The sequence below is a fragment of the Colius striatus genome, chromosome 2 (genome assembly GCF_028858725.1).
Source record: "Colius striatus isolate bColStr4 chromosome 2, bColStr4.1.hap1, whole genome shotgun sequence".
In the NCBI taxonomy this organism is placed as follows: domain Eukaryota; kingdom Metazoa; phylum Chordata; class Aves; order Coliiformes; family Coliidae; genus Colius; species Colius striatus.
Genome location: NC_084760.1, coordinates 58,140,089 through 58,162,785, shown reverse-complemented (window position 1 = coordinate 58,162,785; position 22,697 = coordinate 58,140,089). Strand labels below are relative to the sequence as shown.

Here is a 22,697-nt window from a genome sequence, read left to right as displayed (position 1 = left end):
CATGAATGTGACTACAGGATCAAGAGATATTGCAACAATGCAAAAATTTTTGCAGAATCAGTTTATTTTTATGCCAGTTCAAACTTGAAATAATCAAATAAACCCAACTACTTTAGAAGAAGGAAGAAAAAGAAAATTATATTCTCATTACATAACTACGTAAAAGAAAATCCTGAAGTCCCTGGAATAATATTTTGTTCTTCTTCAAGCACTCTTTCCCTAATCTCTAGTTTTATTCCTTCCCATCCCTGACAGCATGTGGATACGCATGCATAATGCAGTGTTGTCAAATAACCCATTGCAAAGCCTTGTAGAGTTCAGAGTAATTCTTTTTTGGGAAGTATCAATTTTTGAAGGCGGCATTCAATTTTTTTCTTAGCTTGCTGGTTCCTGACAATGAAGTAGGTAAAATATTTCTTTCCAGCAATAATCTCAACACTGAGATCTCAAGAGAATTACTGATACATGTGGATAATGAAGTCATTGTGATAAAGTCTTTGCCTGAGATATTTCTGTAGCTGACTCATTTATACTGAGCGATATTTTCTTTTTTTTTAAGATTTGAATGTCTTCTTATTACAGATACCTCTTTTTCTTACATGTACTCATTTCTCCTGTAGGAGTGTACTGCATAAATGTCTTTAACACAATGCAGTTTTTGACAAAATATGTCATACTCTTTTAATTGATTTCCAGAGTAGCATGGCCTACTATCATTCAATAAATAGGAATGTATTCTGTTCATAAATTGTGTAGATGTCTGATTTTTAGAAAGACTTTTTTTTTTTTTAACATGTAAGCTGGGCATGAGCTTAACCTTGTTTATCGTTTCTGCTGACAATGCTAAAGTTGTACACTGTTCCTTTTATTTAAAGGAAGATAATAAAATGAATGCAACGGTGTTTCAAATCAAGGCGAATAAAATGCCAGAGTGATGCATAGGATATAAAATCACTGTGCAGATGTTAGCAGTTTTCATTGTTGAAATAATTCTTATTTCAGCACTTCAGGTGGTCAGTAACTGCCACGTCACTTAATTTAAGTACATTTTAGCTGCAGGAGTTTGCAAACTTTGTTCTACTTACTACACAAACTTGATATATTAGGCAGATGCTGCAAGATAAATCAGTAGTTTGAAGTGAGCTTGTGACATAGTGTCCCCATTTGCAGACTCAAAACTAGAGATGATATTATGATGAAATATGTCAGTATCCTACCTATGATAAGGTTTTGAACCTACTGTTCAATTTACCATTTCTGGATTTTTATGATTTTTCTCCAGCAATAGATTCTCTAGGTAATAAACTGAATATCACTTTGTTATAGATACTTTTTTGAATGTTTGTTTAAAATAGATTCCTTCATTTTTTTTTTCATTCCAAGTAATAAAAGACATTGAAATTGGTCTTACAGACTCTCTAAGGTGAGTTGGATAAATCACTTGATATGACCTGCCCACTAAGCTGTTCCTTAGAATGAGTTCTTTTGTTCCAGGCAACTGATTCTCTTAATTAAAATGTAACATTTTGTAGGTATTCTGTCTCAACCTCAGGACTAGCAACTAGTGCCAGATAATGAACAATCGTGATAAATTGTATTTTAAAGTCATAGAGGGAATGTTTCTGTAGTTACAGGAATTAAGGCTGCAGAAGCATCATTAAAAAGAAGGGAAAAAAAAGAGCTGGGAAAAAAGACTTAGGTCAGAATACTAGATCGTAAGCTGCATAAGTTTCCTCATGCAGCCATCATCACTTATGGTCACAAGACAGCAACTGGGATAAATCTGAATTAGCTTTTCGATTATTTAAAAAAAAAATAAATGGAGGCTTGCGGCAATTTGGGACGCTTAACTGTGAAAACTTACCAATTTCTACATGATCTTCTCTGTGAAATCATTACATGGTGTAATGTGTTGAAGTCAGTTATTTCCTGGCAAGGTTTTCCTGCCTTCTCTTCAGTATACTATTGAGGGGAGAGCTTAACTTGCATGAGCAGCAAGAATCCACAATAAATGTTTCCTCCAAGTCATCTGCAGAAGACAAAGGTGGAAGCAATAGAAACTTTTCTATCAGGAAAAAAAAAAAACCACAAAGTAGAAGAATAAAGCAGCTGTTAAAATGAGCTGAACTTGAAGAGAGAAGTTTTTGGCCATGGGTGAAAAGAAAATATTTCTTGCAAAAATGATAAATGAGTTTATGAACAAATGGAGAAGCCAAGCAGTGCTTAGGGAAGTACTGATTAAGCCTGAAGAATGACCAAGGCTTATGACACCCCTTGGAGTAGAGGAGGTGACTCTAAAACTCCTGAGGTCTGTGTTACAGCTGTTTTAAGCACATATGCCCTCCTGCAACCTATGCACCATGCACTGCCTACAGTTGAGGACATCCTGCTGAAGTCTGTTTCTGACTGCCACCGTGCCTGGGTATCTTCCAAAGTTGAGACACAGGACCAAGCATAGGTTCGGCGGTGGTGGCTTATGCCTGGCTGGTGCCATGTAACTGGTACAATCTATCCAGTGGAGGGAGTAGGAAAGTGGCAGAAGAAAGTGTGACCCTTGAGGAAGAAAGAGGTTGGGAGTAATCTGGGAAGAGAAAAGGTTATTGTGGCAGCTGCCTCTCACTCCAACCCCTCCCTTTTCCATGGGCAATCCTACAGCAATTGAAGACTTGGCTTGTGCGCCTGCTCTTTTATTCTGATGTTTTTCAGATGCATCATGTCTTTTGGGCAGGTTATGCTTACTCTTCTGCTTTGCCACAAGAATAAGATGGACTGCTCAGGTGAGGAAATCAAGTACTATGATAGGGTGTGCAAGCAAGAGTCCTGTGAGCTAAGCCCGTAACAACAGCATTTCTCTACTTAAGGATGCATATGTGTCTTTGAATTGATTAGTTAAAATTGTGCTGATGTAACTTTCACTTATTGAACCTCCCACTTGAAGTCTTGGGCAGTGGTTGGAAGGTCTCAGAGCAATGTACATCTAGAGGTGTGCTCTTAATAGAAAATTTAAGAAAAAAAAAAAAGAAGTTAGAAGAGTGATAACTTTTCTTTCATTTTTTCCCCCTTCTTGCTTTTCAGAAGCCCAATAGAGTATTCAGCTCCCATTAATGAACTGTCCACATTGCGCTGGGCAATCTCTTTGATGCATAGGCTGTTGGGTTTTTTATTTGACTTCTGTGAGTTATACAACAAAATCATTAAGGACCTAACTGCTCACTAGAGATGGCATGTATAGGCTGACAGACTGAGTTGTAAGTGTAGTCTATCATGCAGAGAAAGTGAAAACTTGAGGTCTTGTTGGAAATTTAAAAGTAAACTGCAGAAGTCTTCTGTGGCTCTTAAGGTTCACGATACTTCTTCTGTTAGTCTGATCTGTGCTTTCAGCTTGGGATCCCTCAATCATCTGCATTAATCTGCTTTAACTGAGTAGAAGAATTTCTCATCAAGCAAGTACTGATTTCTATAATGCTTCTGCACCCTGTTTGTGTTAATACAGTTTTTGTTGACACTGAGGACTACTAGTCTTGTCAGGCTGCTGTCAGCATAGAAGACAGCCAGGTGTCCTTTCAGGCAGGCACAAGTCCAAAATAAACCTTTTTATCTTAAGTTCTGATTATTTTTTTTCCTAGCAGAACAGTACTTCTTAACTGTTTTGGAGAGCTGAATGAAAATACTTCTAGTACGTATTAAAGATTTAACACGTGTGGGATGATTTTTCTCCAAATGAAAAGAACCCAGTATTTGTACTGAAAGTCTCCATGGTTTGTTTTTATCTTCAAACTTTTCATAGGTCTCGTTCTGACCACCTTCATGACCACATAATTCCTTTCATTTGTACTTCTTTGGAGCCTTACATATTGTTACCACCTTCTATGTTTTTTCCTCAAACGTATAATTTATCAGAAGACATCCAGCCTTGACTGAAAACACTGCAAAACAGAATGTAGAATTTCATACAGTGTTACCAGTTATTGTTCTTCAGTTACTATTCTCACTGTTGAATTCGTGGCTTAATACCATATTTGAATTTAAGCCTTCAGTCCCTGCTTCTTGTTAATTCTTTTTTTTCAGTTGGATTAACCAGCTTTTAAGACCAGGAATTTTGTTTCCCTGCTAGTACTTGACTGCCATAATTCTTTCTGCTAAATCTCATACATTTTCTCCAACCTTTAAACAGACGTTCCTGATTCTTCAGTTTTTCAATATTTCTTAAAATGTGTCAATCCCTAAAGCTGTCTATAATCTTCCAGTACAGGAAGTGTACTGAAGCAGTGTAACTTGTTGCATGGGATCAACAGCCTGCTTCCCCATACTTTTCTGTCTCTGTGCTGCCAGTCTTCTGATTCAGCTTTACCACGACATCTCTGTGTGCAATCTGCTTCTGCAGAGCATCACGCTTCTGCACAGGTCCAGCTCCTGGCATGCAGGGATTTTCAGCTTGGTCTATATGCCTTGATTGTCTCAGACTGTACTCCCTTAGGGTCCCTGGTCCCAGTCATATGGCAAAGGTTATGCTCTGACTGACAAAACCAGTGAAAGTCAGGCACTGAATCACAACTAGAAATGTGGAGTACTTGCAAAAAATGGGCAGGCATACTTTAACAGCTTTGCAAGAAATGTCCCTGTAAGAGGAAATGAGTTTGATCTAGGCTGAAGCTGAGTCAGTATTGAGTCATTTGCTGAGGCATCTCTGTTGTATTCCCTGGAACATCCAGTATTTATGTGGATTTGTTTGTTTGTTTCTCTGAGTTATGAAAAAAATATAAGAAATTTGTATTATTTTGGTTTACTTCCTTTCTTGGCAGCTTAGGTTGTAATTAAGACACACTGGTTTTAAATTCTGGAAGGATGAGGCTGATGTTGGGCTTTTTTTAATAAATGAATGATTTATTATACTTGTAAAGGCTTTTTATGATTACCTCTATTGTACATATTGGATTAAACTCTTGCTACCCATCAGCATACCAACTGCATAGCTTTGCATAAGGGATTTGACAGAAAAGGCTGAGCATGCCATAACCAGAGGGAAGGCATGCTGTGTGCATGAGCAGAGGGACCTTGCAGACTATTAATGCAGGGGGGTTGGACTAGATGATCTCTGGAGGTCCCTTCCAACCCTACCATTCTATGATACTATGATTAATGTATGGAGGATCCTTGAAGTGGGGCAGGGGTAGGACAGAGGATGGCAAGAATAAAGGCATTCACCTATATTCCATGTTTAGACTGTGTGGTGACCAGCCCTCTCCTGCCCAGCTCCCCAAACCTTTTTGCTGTGGGCAAGTCAAGAGTACCCTGTGATTGGTACATGTTATGCTCAACAAAGCATGACTTCATGTAAATGGATAAGATTTTATCAAACATGCATCTCAGTTTTTTTCTCCAAAGTAGAACAACCTGTAGGATTCTGTCTCTATTTGATTTTATTTTCTTTTTTTTCTGCTTTGAACTGAGCATTAACAGTATCTCATTACCACTAAGATAGTAATGACATTCCCCTCCTTTATTTTAGTTTTAGAAACTGTTTAGTCTTGGAGGGCAATGTAATAGGGCTATTGTCACTCAGGCTGGGTAAATAGTATTAAACAACATAGTATGCACATGTTACTTGAGAATGTAGGAAGTCTTACGCATGCTAGTTGCTGTACTAACAACATTAGTGACCTTTTCTGTTTGTTTGTTTGGGTTTTTTTTGTCTGTGAATTCATAATTATTTGCATTCAATATTTAATATTAACAACATGACACAACTGCTTAACTGAAGGAAAACTTCTAGTAAGGGTTGACACTGCATGCTTACTCTAGTCATCAGTGCCTAAATATCACAGCACATTTAATATATAATGTCATATACATACTGATGTGAGCATAATGTACTCCTAGTTGCTCAGCAGAATGGGAAGTTTGTACTGATGAAATGTCAGTTTTAATATCTGATTAACTTAGCTGTAGGCATTTTTATGTCAAAACCAGAACTGACCAAATACCACAAAATGCTACACATGAAAATACTTTTGTTTAACTTCTCGCAGACGTACAAGTGGTCTTTATATAGTCTTTCAGACATGTTAGTGGCCATGCACGCTGAGGTTCTGCTCCCCCTTTACTCTGCCCTTATGCAGCTGTATCTGGAATTCTTGTGTCCAGTTCTGGGCCCCTAAAGGACAGAGAGCTGCTGGAGAGAGCTCAGCGCAGGGCCACCAAGATGATGGAGTGGAGCATCTCCCTTATGATGAAAGGCTAAAGGAGCTGGGGCTCTTTAGCTTGGAGAAGAGGAAGCTGAGGGGTGACCTCATTAATGTTTACAAATACATAAAGGGCGAGTGTCAGGAGTGACAAGGGGCAACAGGTACAAGCTGGAACATAAGAGGTTCCAAAGAAACACAAGGAAAAACTTCTTCACTGTGAAGGTGATGGAGCACTGGAACAGGCTGCTCAGATGGGTTGTTGAGCCTCCTCTGGAGACATTCAAAACCCACCTGGACGAGTTCCTGTGTAACCTAATCTAGGTGGTCCTGCTCTGGCAGAGGAGTTGGACTGGATGATCTTTCAAGGTCCCTTCCAACCCTTAAGATTCTGTGAATTTAACACCTTTAAACAGTGGCTAAATATAGTCAGAAAATGAGTCAGTAATCAAATTAGTTGCACTGGAAAAGAAATTCTAAATTTTGTGCTTAGCAAAGGAAAAAATGAAATTCACCATGCAGGATCATCATTGAAACTGGTTTGTGTGAGTGTGTTAAATACTCAATTTCAATAAGTCTACTGATGAGTTAAGAAACCATTCATGGGATGAAACATTTTTTTTTTGTGAAATGTTGTTTAGAACCTTCATGGCTATTCACAGAGATTTCCTGCCTGAGAAGGAGGAACTGTGCTCAGTGAAAATTGCTTGCTAAGAATCCTGTGTGCCTTAGCCACATCTGCTCATAATAATTGAGGAGGATAGATTGTTTTGTGGCAAAAAAAAAAAGAAGAGTACAGTTCCCTGGTTTGGTTGCAGTGATCAAGAAGGGCGGGGAGGCCGGCGGAGGGGTGGTGGAGGAAGGTCACTATACTGCCTGTCCTGCCTGCGTGTGAAAAGCCAGAAGACTGAAAGCCAGAAGATGCATTGAGTAACAGCCATCTTGCAGGGCAAGGTGGGAGGGAGGCTGCCACGATGGGTGAGCCTTAGCTTCCTACAACACTGAAGCTTAGGTTTTGTATCCTTTATTGTCGTGGTTTGGCCCAGCTAGCACAGCAGCACCATGACAGTCTCTCGCTCGGTGCCCCCATTCACCCCCACCCTTGTTAGGATGGCGGAGGCCCCAGCGAAATGGGAGTAAAAAGATAAGCAAGGTTGTTGTGGATTGAGACAAGGGCAGGGAGGGCTCGCTGCCAATTATGGTTCTGGGCAAAACAGACTCTAGTACTCGACTTAGAGAGGAAAGTAGGAAAGTTTATTTCTACGAGAATAAACTCCTTCCTTCCCGGGCCCAGCTCACTGCTCCCGATATCTCTACCTCCTCCCCCCCCAACGGCTCAGGGGGGCAGGGAGTGGGGAATGTGGTCAGTCTCTCACAGATGGGCTCTGCCACTTCTGTCTTCTCAGATGAGGACGACTCCTGGCATTCTTCCCCAGCTCCAACACGGGGTTCCTCCCCCGGGACATGGTCCTTAACAAACTTCTCTGGTGTGGGTTGTTCCCAGCAGCTGCTGCTTCTGCCGATACAGGTTCCCTCACACGGGATGCAGTCCTTGGTGAATATCTCTGGCGTGGATTCTTTGCCACGGTTGCAGTTTCTGCAGATGCAGGGTCCCTCTCTCGGGACAAGGCCTCTTCTGGGCATAAGTTTAATCAGCTGCTTTGTCATTGATTCCTCCCCACAGTTACAGCTGTGGATATTGGGTCCCTTCCTTGGGACACAGCCTCCTCCAGCCATAGTCACTGTCCCTGGCTCGGGGCCTTTAATGAAGTGAATCCCTGCCCCTGGTCTGGGGCCAGCTTTAGCAAAGTGAGTCTCTGCCCCTGATACGGCTCATTATCAAAATGAGTCTCTACTGCTGATGCAGGGTCTTTAAAGAAATGAAAATAAATCTCAGCTTTACCAGTTCTCTCCACAGAATGCAGGGGAGTCTCTGCTCCAGCACACCTCCTCCTCTCTTTCATCACTGACCTTGGAGTCCGCATGGTTGTTTCTCTCACTGTTCCTACTCCTTGCACCACCACCAGCCAGAAGAAGAAAAGGGCAGAAGAAAGAAAAAGATGGAGGAAGAAACCTCCTCTTCTGGCTTCTTCTTAAAAAGTGATCATGGAGGCGTCTAATTGGCTCAGCCCCAGAAGTGGGTCTGGCTCAGAGATGGGGAGAGTTGCGAGCAACTTCTTACAGGAGCCATCTTTACAGCCCCTTCCCCCATACCAGAAAAGGCTATCACATCAAACCATGACATTTATAAACCAGACCAATTACTTCTGAGAGAATTATTTTCTTTGGGATTGCTTTTCATGGATCTCCTCTCTTTTTCATAACTCATATAAGAGAGTTTTTGGTTTTGTTAGGCTGTCTTCAATCCACCTGTGGACCCAGATTGCTGGAGTGAAAAGCCAGCAACATCACTTCCTTGAAGGATGTAAATTATGTTTAAAAACCCACTGAAAGAGGATTATTGTTGTTACGTATGAGATACGGAAATGACAATGAAAACATTAATAAGGGCTTTGTTCATTCTTTTAGCTATCAGTGGCAATTTTTAAACTATAATAGTTTCAGGTTGCAGTATATATAAAAGGAAACTGTGAATTCAAATTATAATTGGGGAATATTTGATAGATCTGGTTATAGAATAACAAATGAGAATAATTAATAGAAAGTTAATTGGATAACATCAGAAAAGTTTATCCCAGTATATTGGGATTGCACGCTTCAGTTAATACTTAGTGTACTTTTGGGATTTCTGGTTGCACCTCACCTCTAGTTCTGATAGTATATTGTATTATGAAGAATATTAATAATGCTTCAGAACAATTACTTGTTCATTTGCTAACTGATTAAAATTCATACATAATTTATTGGAACTGGGAGAGACTTTATAAATAAGCCTCCTTGTCCTCAAGAGCTTAAATACAAAATGCATATGCTAATATAAGAATACGCTTTACCTCTTAAAAATTTAATATGCAATGGTATATTAGGCTCATTAATGTGAGGTTTTATTTGTGATAATTGTGCTCTTAATCAAAGTGTATACTTCTAAACATAGCCTTGTGTTTCAGAAGTTTATAGCTTGCAGTTGGTACTGCATCATGCTCATCAACGTTTATGTTTTCTGCCATAATATACATTGACCTTAGAATTCATTAGTTTGACATTTAATGTGTTAGTTCCACAGCAAATAAACTGCCCTCATTAAGCCCAGCCGCATTTCTGAGCTTTAATGTAGGTGATCTAAATTAATTCATCTGCACATTTCTTGCCAAAACAAGGTAAAACATGTTAATAATTAATTGAGATACTTTCTAGAGGTTTTTTTTTATATCCCAAAGCAGAAATGGGGACACCTTAGAGCAATCTTCATTTCACTCCAGGAGAAGAAAATCAGCTCTACTTGCAGCCACTAAGGCATATTCACAGATTCCCTGGTCTCCAAACTGAGTGGCTTGAAATGCAGCTAATTTGCAAGAAATCCTTTTTGTACCAATATATGGGCAACTTAGTTACTTACAGAGCTGGCAAATACACTGTTGGGCAAAGCTCTGGTATTTGGAGGGGAAACTTCACTGCTGAACTTAGAGAACCAGGGAGCTGTTGGCTGAACTTTGCCATGCAGGGAGGTCAGAGGTCTGGAGGCAATCTGCGAGACCCTACATCACCACTCCCTCTGATGGGCATTGTCAATCAAGTCATTCCCAAGAGGCAGGATATCCACAATGCTTCCACATCTTCACTTCTCTTGTGTGGAGGAGTGGGGGGAAGTGATGATGAGAAGGACCCCCCCCTCTAGGGAAATCTTATGATCTGTAGTTAAATGTTATTTTTAATGCACTATCCATGAGATTGCCTCTACCTGCTCAGAGTTGCTGCGTTGTTAGTTCTGCATCACTGCTGTGTGAAACCCCTGCGTGCATTGAATTTAGCATTGTTGCCTAATTAACTGAAACAAATTAGTTGAAATATGAGCCATCTGGAATGAAAATGAACCTTCCGTGTTTATCAGTGGATACATTTTATTAGAAAAGTACATGTTGCTTGTGATTTGTTTCTAAAAAAATCCATGCTGGGGCAATGTGCTGCTTCTCTATGTAAACATTTCTCAGGGTAAGGGGGACCCACTTCCCCATTTGATCAGTCGCAGCCTTTTTGTTTAGCAATGGTGTTGACGTAGGTGGGCAGAAGCAGGTGAGAACAGAGGAAGGCAAAAGGCAACATACATCCCATTATTTCAATTTCTAAATCAGTATTAAGTTACTGAAGAGTAAAATATTACATGTCATCCGTATACATAGTTATTTTGTCATTCTCCTGGCAGTTTTGCTCAGTTCTGATTATACTGAGTGCCTGTAATAGGCATCTGTATATTTCACCCTGACTGCGTCAGGTGGATTTGAAATGAACTGCAATGATACTGATTTTTAAGAATATTCTGTGCCAGGCTAGTCTTTCAACCAATGCAACTGTTTCTTTAAGAAAAGCACATATGCAACTTCTGTCAATAACAGAAAATTAGTTATGTTTCTGAAAAATCTCAAATTATTGCCATAGTAAATTATGTAAATGAGCATAAATGCAGACTTTTTCCTAGAAAATATCTTAAGTAGCAATAAATAATTTGGATGTGATTAGGTCTCTAGCCGAGATTTTTAAATGGAAAATATAGCATTGGGTAGATGCCAATGGTGCACTGCCCACTTCCATCACCTGAAATTCTCCTCGGCTCCTCCTCATTGATATTAGTTGGATTTTGCTTTTGGGTTTTGAAATCTTTGCTGACCAAAACCTGACAAATTTCTGTGGGAAGAGCTCACTTCTTAATGGGTTTTCCAGCTTTAGTTTTATTGCTATCCTTTTTTCGCTTGTTTGTTTCCCCTACAGAGCCACCTCGGCCCATAGCACCCCCACAGCTGCTGGGCGTAGGGCCCACGTACTTGCTTATTCAGCTGAATGCCAACTCCATCATTGGGGATGGACCCATTATCCTGAAAGAAGTGGAGTACCGAATGACATCTGGGACCTGGACTGAAACCCATGCTGTCAATGCACCAACTTACAAGCTCTGGCACTTGGACCCTGACACCGAATATGAGATTCGTGTCCTGCTCACCAGACCGGGCGAAGGTGGGACAGGACAGCCAGGACCACCACTCATCACCAGGACCAAATGTGCTGGTGAGTGCTGCTTTGGAAAATAATAAGAAACAAAGCTATTTATTTAATGATTTAATTGATTGGCAGGCTTATTGGCTTTAATTAACTTAAGCAGATCTTAAGGGTTCCCTTGACACCCACAGGATCCCCAAATTCTGGGCCAATAAGGATTTGCTGTGTCCTCAGCTTTGCTCAGTCACTGTCTAGGTTGTTGTTTCCCAACCCTGGGAAGGCTGATTAGGAGACAGGATGTTAGAAAACCAAGAAAATATTTAACTAGAAATTAAAGCAAGGAAGGAGACATCATGATTTCTGGAAAGGATAAACCATCTTTTTTTTCACCTCTGTATTTTCCCTTAGATTTGAAGTAAACTTGAACATAAAGGAACTGGCATGGGGGAAAAAAAACCCACCTGTTTAAGAAATAGAATTGTACAAAATATGTGGCATCATTTTTCTTTTTCCAAGCAGAAATACATTGCCTGCTAGAATCTCCAAGAACTAAAATGCAACTACTAAAATCTCAAACTCCTTAAATACATTTGCAAATATTAATAGAGTGTTTTTTTCTATTTTTTTACTGCCCCTACCAAAATCTTGCAGTGTGTTTTTGAGAGTGCCCCCGAATGGCCAGCACCAAGAAGATTAAGCACTGCCAACTTGTGTTACGTGCTGCTGCTTCTAAAGCTACTTAAAGATATTTTAATCTTGGTCTTTACAAGAAAAAAGGTAATGCCTACATTTTTGTAGTTGCAGAGGAGAACAATTACATCTTAGTCTGGGAGGCAAATAAGTGGGAATTAAATTGGGGGGATTTTTTCCCTGATCCCAGATATTTTAGGGCGTGACGGTATCTTAAAGCTTGCTCGATATTAGATTTAGCAAAGAGCGCTGATAACCATCTATTCAGAACGGTATTAAAATAATAAGAGAGAAGAGCTGCAGTTGCAGATTTCCATGTGTCATCTACACATATGTTTGTATAAAATAAATAGAAATGAAATATTTTTTCACAAGTTGGTAGCAGACCTCAGTGAGGCAAATCTTTGAGTTCTAATCATGGATCACCATTTGTTTCATTTACTTAAGGAAGAGGGTCTGGGTCTGGATCAGAAACCAGAACATCAAGTAGACTAGGTATGAATCCCAGAAAATTAGACTTTCTTTTTTTTGTTTTTAAGTTGGGCATAGTACTGTGAGAAGCTGAGGCACACAGCTGGAGCAAGACTAAACTGAAGACATTTTTTTGAATTTGTGATCTTATTTATAATTTAGTCTGCCTTTCCCGTGAAGTAGAAAGATCTCTGTGTTGATCTCATTTATGATGACAGTCATTGAGCTCTAAGTAAGGTTAAAGCATTGGTTTATTTTGTTGAATTGGGTTGGGTATTGTTCTGAAAATATTAGGAATTTGAAAATTGCTTCTGTTTTAAGAAGCTTACCTGAGACTAACAAATGCCAAATGTTAGGTTCTTTCAGTTCTTGAAAAAAATATCATTTCATTTACCTAGGTTATGACAAATTAAAGCTTTTTAATGGGAAAGGGCAAGAAAGGAAGTCATGATTTATGTGATGTATTTTTAGAAGCCATTTAGGGGAAGCAATGTTATTGTGAGTGTGTTTTTATTTTTAATTTGTTTTTAACATAATACTCACATATAGGCCACCAAAATCTAGTCTGACTTGAGATAAATTTTCAACTCTATCTACTGCACTATGAAATGAACCAGATTAAAATAATATTTGAAAAGAAAAATCTGAATTTGCATTATAATATTATTTTAATAATAATAATTATGATGATAATAGTAATTAAAAGAAATCTAGCTGTTTACCTTGCAGTAAGACTGGTTCTGCTTATTCCATGAAAGCAAAGGCAAATAAATGTTCCCATTAACGTGTTTCAATTAGAAAAAGGTGAATCAGCAAGGGTTTGTGGAGACTGAAGGACTGTGCGCAGCATCAGGAATGAGTCAGGGATGGCACTGGGTTGAGCAGCAGGTCACCCTGCTCCTTTCTCACCTGTCTGGAAAATGAAGACAGACCTTCCTTTTCTGCAGTGTTCTTACAAGGCTTCTCTAACTATAAGCCCAAGACAATACAAATACATTTAAAAAAAAAATATTTTACTCATAAAAGGCAAACTATATAAGCATAAAAATTAGTCTCTTCCAAAGCAAAGATTTATAAGAAAAGGTAAAGCTAATAATGGAATAGCTTACGCTGCAGTCTGTGCTGCCGCTACTGGTATTATATGAATGACTGGCGGGTGATTTACTGTGCTATATTAGATGACATCTGTGCAGCAGTAGCTTCTTTTTGGAAGTTCTTCAATTATTCCTAATTCTTATTTCTGACAAGACCACTTATTTTTTCAGACAGATACTCTCGTTTCTGTCAATGTTCTTTGTCAATTTTGTCTTCCCATAAGTTTTGCACATATTAATTCAAATTCTGAAACAAGTTAAAATTGATTATCCACTCAGAGTCAAATGGAATGGCGGGAAATAAATGAATTTTCTGCATAAGTTTGACTGCTCTCTATACAGATGAAAAACCACATATTAGCAGACACGGATCTGAGGAATTTTTAAGGTTTACAATCTATTCCAACTAGCAGCAATAGCAAACTTACTGACGCATCAATAAGTTAGTATTCTGCTTTCTCTTTATTTAATATCTAAGCAAATATTAGCATTGTTTTCAAATTAAGATTGAAAATTATTTTTCCCATAATCATTCCGTATTTATAATTTCATGATATTTCTTAGTAATGTATTATTGATTAGGTGGTCTGCGCCTTGCTGGAGATGGATTTTACTTCTGAACGATTTGAGCAGTGGTGTGACAGCATTTTGCTAAAAAACTTGCATGTTGTTTTGTTAGCCTGCAATTAAAAATAGTGCTGAGCAGTCAAATATATGAAACCACTGAATAGTTTAAAATGGCTGAAATAAAACATGTGAAGCAAAACATTGTTTTCTGACATCATCCTCCTTAATAGCCAGGTGTATACTTTGTATTTCCATTTCTAAACACAGCTGAAGCTGGTGCTGAGCACTGCCGTGTGTTCCTGTGTGTGGTTAGGCACAAATAATGTTCAAGCTGCTGATGCTAAAGGCTCCTTACTTCCCATCAATGCTCATGGGTCACCTGGGCTTTATTTCAGTGTGACTACACCTCTCGCCTGGTGTCATTGCTCAAATTATTGGCTTCTCAAGCATTTTAAAAACAAAATGAAAGGCAGAGAGTTGCACTTGAATCAGAAGTAATTCTTGAGGCTGTTTTCTGTGACTTTGGGATGTGTTGTCATTCTGAGTGTATCCTATGAGCTGAAATTGCTATTCCTTTGGAGGGGTGCAGAAAATATGTGGTAATCTAAAATTGTCCACTTAGCCTGCTTTATCAGCTCTAAGTTAGAAGTTATTCTCTTATATTGGCTGCTGCTTCTGAGTAACAGCTCAGCTCAGTTTTATGATTAACTGATATTTTAGTGGTAAAGGAGGTCAATAGTTCAGCCTGTCCAGAGCTTAATATATGTACACACTGGAATTGCTCACTCCCACTTTACTAGAGTTCAGTGCAAGGGTGTGATTTTCAGTAAAACATGAAGAAATGTAGGGCAGGAGTCTAGTGTGTTTTCATTTTTTTTGAAATTACTTGATTTCAGTAAATTGTTGCCTGTATTATTTTATTTTGATACTAAAATGAGTAAGGGAGAGAGGCTTTATAGCTTTGTCAGAGCTGAGAATGGAACATAATAATAACAATTATTATTATTATTAATATTTTTGTTGTTCAAAGTCATTATCTGTCAGAGACCTAGCTATAGCTAATGGTCAGCCTCAAGGCACAATAGCAGAGATGCTGGGTCAGCAGTGCAGTGCTTGCAGTTGAAGCCTATCTAGCCTGAGCTAGACAGTTTTCTGCCTGCCCTTTTCAAGTGTGGAATGTTTGTTAACAATTTGCACATTTGTTACTTTTAAAACAATAAACACAGAGTACAGGATATTGATGAATTCACCTCTAGCCAAACTAAAAAAGACAAAACATGGGGAAACATTGAAAAACAAAAGTGAGCTTAAGGTTCTTGTTAATTTTCTTGGGATTTTTATCAAGGGGACCCTGGTGATGTTGCTGTTGAGAAAGTGACCATGCATGGCCATCTGGAGAACTAAAATGTTGTTCTGGTGACATAAAAATTCTGATTGATTTTTAAGAGAGGTAGAGTGAAAAGGATTGGGCAGTATAGAATCCACTTGTACGGATGTTTTTATTACTCGTGTTTTTATTGTTTACAAGTTGAACACTTTTTCAGACTAAGCTAAAGATGAACAACTTGAAACTAAATGAATGTGATACTTCAAAAAATTATTTTACGTTTGTCATTGCAGAAGGGCCCATATTACACCAATGTTTATAAGTTGCTGTTGTTTTACAAATGTGTTTGACACTCGTGACTATTTCTGGGCTTTTGGCCAAGTTGTAATTGGAAACATTTAAGATCTTGCTATCAGATACCAAATGCACCAGTCTCAAGTTCTATGTAAGTTTACCAGTTGGCTATAATATAGCAAAAAAAAAAAAAAGTATTCAAACTGTAGAGAAAGTCTGGACTAAGAAACTTCATCACGTTCGCTTTAGTATTGAATGCTGGAATTGTTATTGAGAGCATCCTGTAAAAGAGCTATCTGGGTTGGACTGTCAGCTGGCACAGACCACCATTCTCTCCTTATTATGCTGCTTGCTGTTGTTCTGATACCCATACTACATATAGAATTGTAATGATGCTTATATCCATAAGAAAGGACTGTAGCACAGCTGACTTACCTAGCAGGAGATCAGGCAGATTGCCTAGCCAAGTTCTTGTCAGATGGTGTAAATTAAGCATGGTAGCCTCTTTTTCAAAGGAACGCAATGCTGATGACTCAGTTGAATTGGCAGTAAACTGCAAGTTCAGACACTGACCTCTCCTAAATTAGTTCTCAACATTTTTTGTTCACTATATTCAGCCTTGCTTAGTATCATTTTTTTTTTTTTTATTTGCAGCTGCAAGCTCTCTCGGCACTAACAGAAAACTTTTCTTCCTGCAACATTGCAAGTGCCATGTTATACAATGAGACATGAGTTTCCTGAATTTCTCTCATTTTCTTTTTTGGATTAAGCTTTTTGTGGATAGTTTTTTATTTTATAGCATCACTTTCATCTGTAAGTCATGGTGATGCTCTTCACTTAGGGTTAGAGTAGCAGACCTAGGTAGGTGGGTTCCTCTAGCATGGGTACTCATATTTCAAAGCCTCTCTTTTGTGCAGTAACTTCTGTTTTGTTTTCTTCCTGAAGTCTCTACTGGTGTTCAGGGTGGGACAAGTTAAAAGTTGCCTACAGCAAGACATGATTACAGTCATTGGCACCTGACATGCTGGGCCAGTCAGGGCTTCAGTGCAAAGCCCACCAAATTGGGAGAAGTCCTTTAGTTGAAGTTAGTAGCTCACTTTCTCACAGAGAGGATACCACTTCAACTGTGTGACAGAGGCAGGGGAGAAAAAGGAGCAGCTGCCATCTCCACTCTGAGCTCCCTTGTTTTGCAAGCAGTTCCTCTTTCTCCTTTCTTACCTCGGCTTGTTCAGCAGCTTTTCCCAGAGCAAAGCAAGTCACAGCGCTGAGACGGCCGTGATTTATCCAGAGTGCATGTAACTAGTCGATAGATCACACTTATGAGAGGAGCACTGTCTCTGGCAAGAAAATGGATTGCAGTACATTAATCCACGGTGCCCATTCCAGCTGTAAGAGAATGGATGTGGGCAATAATTCATACAGCAGCACTTGAAAATGCTTTGGGTGCACCCAGGCCAGATAACTCAGAGGCTGATTATAGTTTCTCCAGGGTCTGAGGACAGAGATTCACAGATTTTTGGGTTATGTTTGCTTCTGAAGAACATGACTACAAATTGAGATAATCTTACACTTTCAGAAGACTGGAGCTCTTTTTTGAATTACAACTTGTAGCTTTACTTTCAGCTGAACTGTTTTTTAATATGATTCATTAATGTGTTTGATACTTCAGTTTGCTTTCATAACTAAGGTCTTAACTCTTTTAGAAGTGCAATATTACTTCTACAATCTTTGGGAATTGCTAAGTAAACAAAACCAAACTTTTCCATGACTGGCTTTCATTGCACTTTATTACTCTTATTAAAAATTAGGGAAAATTTTAATAAGATTTTGAAAGTTGCTCTGTTCATTGCAGCACTTAAATGTACGGTTTTGGAAACACATTAAGTTTATTTTTCACTGTTACTTCGGCACTATTGGTGGAGTAGTGTGGAATAGGTGGGGAGGACTCTGAGTAGCAAGAGTAGCGATGTGGAAGAGTGGAAGAGAAAAGCAGTGTGCTGGAGGGAGGGATGTTGATGAGATTTCCCAAATACATTCATCATTTTCTTCATTCATTCATCACTTCCCCTGATATGTCTTACTTCTCCAAAGCCATTACAAAGAAATACCATGTCATTTCATGCTGGTGCAAAATCCAGATAAAATTCACGTTAACAGCTTCCTAAGGTTAGAACAGGCTTCCCAAAAGTCCTTGTTATTATTGCATTGATTCTTTGGGCTTTATTCTGCTAGGTGAAACTTTGTTTTTTATTTACTTCTGGTTTGCTTTTTAATTTTTTTCTAGTTTAGTTTCATTTTAAAAGTAGGCAGCATAATTCTTTCCTCCTCATTTGAACCTAGACTGTGTGAGCCAGAACTGAGTGAATTTTGCTTTCTTCATTTTGTTTCTCAGTAAATTCTCCTGCTGCTGTTGAGGGGGGGAATGGAGCAAATGATGCTTTTGTATGACCTTATAATGGAATAACTTCTGTTATAACAATAAGTCGAGGAGCATATTAAGTGCCAGCTGATGTCAAGTTCCACTTCAAGTGAATCCTAAAAAGCTTGTTGAGACCTTAATCTTACTTGAGTTTGTTTGCTGCTTTAAAAAAAAATAAATAAATCTGAAGCACTCCTAGAAAATTCCAGATGACTTGAAAAGCAACGTTAAAAATACTGACATAAGGATCAAGATCACTTAATTAATTAAAAGCTTGTCTTCTTGACTTTAATTCTAAACAGAATAATGGAACAGCCAATACAAGAGTTAATTAATGAAGAATAAAGAAATACAATTAGAGACAGTCAACAGGTTAATGGAATACCAATCTTGTCAGAATAACTTCATTTTTTAAAAATTAGATTACATATTTGGTTAATAAAGGTGATATTGTTCTACTCTAATGCATTTAATTTGATATAAAACATTTTGGTTAAGAAACAAGAATAAAATCAGCTCAAATGGAGAAGAACTGGCTGATAAATCTAAATTCATTTTTATAGATTAATTGAATAAACATTCCCATTTGTGTTCTACCAGGAACAGTTCTGTGTAATTTATAAAGAAAATGTAAATATGATAAAGCCGGCAAATTGCAAAAGATTGTGAAAGTGGTAGGAGAAAAAACACTCCAAAAAACAATTGGATTTCTTATTTACCATGGTTTGAATTGTGTGATGCTAATCTATGTTTGAGGTACACCAGCTGCAGTATAATAAACCCAGAGTAGTCCATATGTAGAGAATGGGTGAAGGAGGGGCTCAGGCTATAGGCACAGGCTGATGTGACATAGGAATTACTGGCTGTGAGGGCTGTAACTTGGGCACTGGAACTAAAAGAGATCCTATAGCCCTTTGTCTAAGTAAACCAGAGAAAAATTTCTTACCTTATCCTTGATATTGGAGAATGTTTTAAAGCTTTTGAAGGTGCATGTTTGAAACTGCTTAACAAATTGGTCTCCTTCTGACCCAGGCACTTTGTCTGCATCTTTCCAGCTGCTCCTTAAATCGGTGTAGCATCCCGTTCTATAGAATTAAGAGTATGGTGTTCATAGAACCATAGAATGGTAGAGGTTGGAAGGGACCTTTAGAGATCATCTAGTCCAACCCCCCTGCAGAAGCAGGTTCATCTAGGTCAGGTTGCATAGGGACATGTCCAGGCAGGTCTTGAAGACCTCTAAGGAAGGAGACTCCACAACCTCCCTGGGCAGCCTGTTTCACTGCTCTGTCACCCTCACAGTGTTGTACAAGGGGTTTTTGTCAGGAAGATTAGGAAGCCAAAAGAAAATAATTGTGGCAGAAACTTAAGTCTGGAAACAAAATCTTGTTGTGTGACATGACTGTCATGAATACTGTTTCTAAAGATCCAAACATGATTTAGGCAATGATTCCTCATGCAGTTGAAATTTAGTTTCTTTGTTTAACATCTCTAACCCCACAGCCTAAGCAGCCTACCAATTTTGTTTGTATACTAGTCTTTTTTATTTCATATTACCTTTTAAAACTACTTCATTTTATGCATTTTGTTTTCCAGGTCATTAATTACTGAAAGCAATTTTATTACTCTTGGAAATGGCAGCATGTTTAATTATCATTCAGATAATTAAATGTTTCAAATACTAACAGTACAATAAGCACGCGTTTTGCAGTTTATTACCTTTATTTTAGAGGATTATGTGCAATGTGAGGGACTGGTGAAAATATATTTGACAATGTACCTTCTTTTGTCTGCAAAATGAACTCTACCAATTAGGCTGAAATGTCAGAGCATGGATACCCACTGGGAATATGATGTGCTACATTCACAGTTTACAACTTATAGCAGCTTAGATGATTACAAATAAATAAACTAGTTCAGTTGCACATCATTCCTTAAAGGAACAACCTTCAAATACAGCTCTGAACTGGAATTCAAGAAACTTACATTCCATTTATGACTGTTTTGTCACCTTTGACAAATCAGTTCACAATGTGTGTTGCTGCTGTTTGGAAAGGGTTAATATACACGTGTCCCCAGCAATTTCTCTCATTCATTTACCTCGGTTTTTTTTGGTTTGGTTTTTTTTTTCAGAGCAACCACTTCTCTTACTTTTATTGTGCTGTCTGCAAGTTCAAGTGGTTTTTATCTGTCTGAATACTTTCCACAGATAAACAGTTTGTAATTAGAATCTCTTACAGTGAAGATCGTATGTTAAGAGAAGAAATTTTTATTCATTCAGTGATGAGTTTTGTTACTGATGTAATTTTTATGGGCCTGTGCACAGAACTCCTTTAAAATAAACAAATACAACTGCTCTGCATTCAGCTCTTAGTGTGACCAACGTTTCTTTGTGTCTGTCCACACAGTCTGCTCTCAGTGTTCACTTGTACAGTAAGAAGTGGGGAGTGTGAGGAGAATGTAACAATCATATTGTGTGAAAATCAGCAGAGATCAATTTATTCCTAAACTTTTTTTTATTAACTGTCGTAGCATTGTGTCTCATCCTCTGAATGGCCATAATTAAAGGTCCTGCTAGTCGAGAATGTTCCTTTTGCTTGTATGTGCTCATGTGTGTGCGTGCATGTGCCACTTCATCTCTAAGACTTCTTTTGTTGCTGTTAACACGTTTTCTTTTTCCTATTGCTCAGCTTTTGGGAGTTTTTTAGAAGACTACTGTGTCTCCTCCCAACCCCACTGCCCAGCTGTTTCTTCCTTTCAGACATGGAACACAATTTAAAAGCTGGAAGCAAAAATAGAAAAATAAGAACTTACATAGAAAAGGAAACATGTTGATTGCATATTTGAAAGACATTTTTCATTGTCACTTTACTGATGGGCATGCTGAGAGCATATACCCATAGTTTATACAGTGAGGAAAAAAAATATACAACAGTAATATCATAGAGAAATCAATAAACTTATATAACCCTGATCTTTATATTTTACTGTGAATTATTTAGTCTTGAATTTACTAGTTGTGATGTGCTTTAAATAATGTCAGTTCACAAACTTAGGGATTTTTTTTTTCTCAGTGTTAATTTGATCTGGTTTCCACAGTGGAAACCAAGGTACTACCACTCTTTAATATTGCCTTCACAAATCAGCTTTCTATCTTGATGTTTAAAAAAGGATTTGCAAGTTTAAGGTGGACGTTCTGAGTCTGTACAAAGATTTCTGCAGTGACTCTTTAAAGATCTCTTTGAAATAAGTACACCGTGGGTTCCAAGGGATGAGGCTGAGGCTTCAGCTGAGCTACTGCACTCCATGGGGAGCAAGTTCTGTGGAAGCTGTGCTTCTACAATGCTCTTGGATAGTCTGCCTTGTGGACAGACGTAAATTAGAAAACATCAGATGCTTACATTACACACTTTGCTCTTGTAAAACTATAGCCTTAGACACTTGACATTCTTTCAGGGGGTACACTTATGCCCATATGTGTTTTTTTCCCAGCCTCTGAGAAGCAGTCATTCTGCACTGGTAGTTCCATGTAAGGCTGTTGGATATGATGGGCATGCATCCTTCCACCTGTCTAGACAGTAACTCGGGCCAGGAAACAAATATGCAGCAATGGTACTAAAGAACAACTGAACAAAAAGCCCAAAGCCTGTAGCTTTTATAATATGGTTTTTCAACCTTGGATTGCCAAAGTCTGGTTTTAAATATCCTACTAATTACTCTCACCATCCTTTCTGTGTTTATCCTATGCCTTAATCTGGCTGGTGCAGGCTTGTAGTGGGGGTTAAATATCACATAGCACTGTGACAGCTCATGGAGAAACTTTTTGTCTCTGGTGCTGAAGGTCTGGTGCTTGGAGGAGGGGTTTGCTGAATTGTTTTCTGCACAGACTAATTTCTAGTGAGAGAAAATGGGGTACTGAGAGCAGTTTAACTTCTGTAATAGAAATTCCTCTCAGTGTGTGTGGTGGCATTTAAAAGAACATGTAAGTCATTGTATAAGCTTTTTTTTTTTGTTTCTTTGAAATTTCAATAATCGTTTCTTTGAATTTAGTCATGTCAGGAGTAGTCTTCTGTTAAGACAAAGAATGTAAAGGAGGACACATGCCTGGGCTGCTGCAGAGTAAGATGCCTTGATGCTGGGGAGCTGAGCATACTTGCAGACAGGCAGCGTTGGGAAGTAGAGCTCTAAGCATAGTGGCCAGCCTGTAATGTTTTAATTTCTGCAGGTAAAGTGTAACTTTTCATCCTTGGTAAAGTGAGTGTTGCGCTATTTAGCAAGGGACAAAGCATAATGTCATCACTGGAGAGACGTATTGTCAACTTGGACAGGTGATATTTAAGGAGCCTGAGGAGAGAAATGACCTGGCAGTGTAACAAGACATATCACAAGTGACTGTCTCAGAAAGAATGAGAACAAGACAGACAATTTCCATTACTTCTCAGTGTTAAGGTGCTAGCATTATCCCCTAAACAACCACATGCTCCAAGCAATAATCATGCACTGTCTTCTTCTGTACCAATATGAAAGTGGAATTCAATCTCTTTGAC

At 38.5% G+C, this 22,697-nt stretch overlaps 1 protein-coding gene across 2 annotated transcripts in view; it reads left to right on the top strand.

Annotated features, from left to right (window-relative positions):
* Positions 1-22,697, top strand: part of PTPRK (protein tyrosine phosphatase receptor type K) — a 405,248-nt gene that overhangs the window by 229,784 nt on the left and 152,767 nt on the right. For both annotated transcript variants that reach the window (XM_061990648.1, XM_061990647.1), the window contains exon 7: positions 11,067-11,360. In XM_061990648.1, coding sequence (XP_061846632.1) covers positions 11,067-11,360 — 294 coding nt within the window. The remainder of the gene's footprint in view (positions 1-11,066; positions 11,361-22,697) is intronic.